We start from the raw sequence: 473 nt of genomic DNA on the forward strand, positions 1-473 counted from the left end.
CCGCTAATCGTCGACGCCAAGCCCAGCTCCGCCTCGCCCACGCGTCAGGCGCTTCCCTCGCTCTAGCCGCCGGCAAGTTGGCTGCCGCACGCCTCCACCGAGATGGCCGCGGCGTGAGGCGTCCGCCTCAGAGGGGTGTGGCCGGGCAGCCGGCAGCCAATGGGCGTGCGCGTCCGGCCTCAGCCAATGGGGAGGCAGCGCGGGCCGCAGCCAATGGGGAGGCAGCGCGGGCTGGATGCCGGGAGCCGCTGCTGGGGTGCCTCGTATATGCCATGTCCGACTCCCGCTCGCTGGAGGCCCCCTCAGACCCGGGGTCCGGGGGCGGCAGGCGAACGTGGGCCGAGCTGCTGGGTAGGTGGGCGCGGGAGCTGCGGGAGTGGGCGGCGCCGGGCTCCGAGACCCCGTCCAGGCCGAGCCTCGGCCGGCCTGACCCGGGGAGATCCGGGTCCTCCGTGCCCAGGCTGCCTTCAGCC

General features: G+C 75.1%; 1 protein-coding gene across 1 annotated transcript in view; it reads left to right on the top strand.

Moving 5' to 3' along the window:
- Nucleotides 1-230: 230 nt before the first annotated feature.
- Nucleotides 231-473, top strand: part of FANCA (FA complementation group A) — a 57,653-nt gene continuing 57,410 nt past the window's right edge. Inside the window, exon 1 of the mRNA XM_019644188.1 lies at nucleotides 231-351. Coding sequence (XP_019499733.1) covers nucleotides 273-351 — 79 coding nt within the window. The 5' untranslated portion in view covers nucleotides 231-272. The remainder of the gene's footprint in view (nucleotides 352-473) is intronic.

This window comes from Hipposideros armiger, unplaced genomic scaffold (assembly GCF_001890085.2).
Source record: "Hipposideros armiger isolate ML-2016 unplaced genomic scaffold, ASM189008v1 scaffold_4, whole genome shotgun sequence".
NCBI classification, from domain to species: Eukaryota; Metazoa; Chordata; class Mammalia; order Chiroptera; family Hipposideridae; genus Hipposideros; species Hipposideros armiger.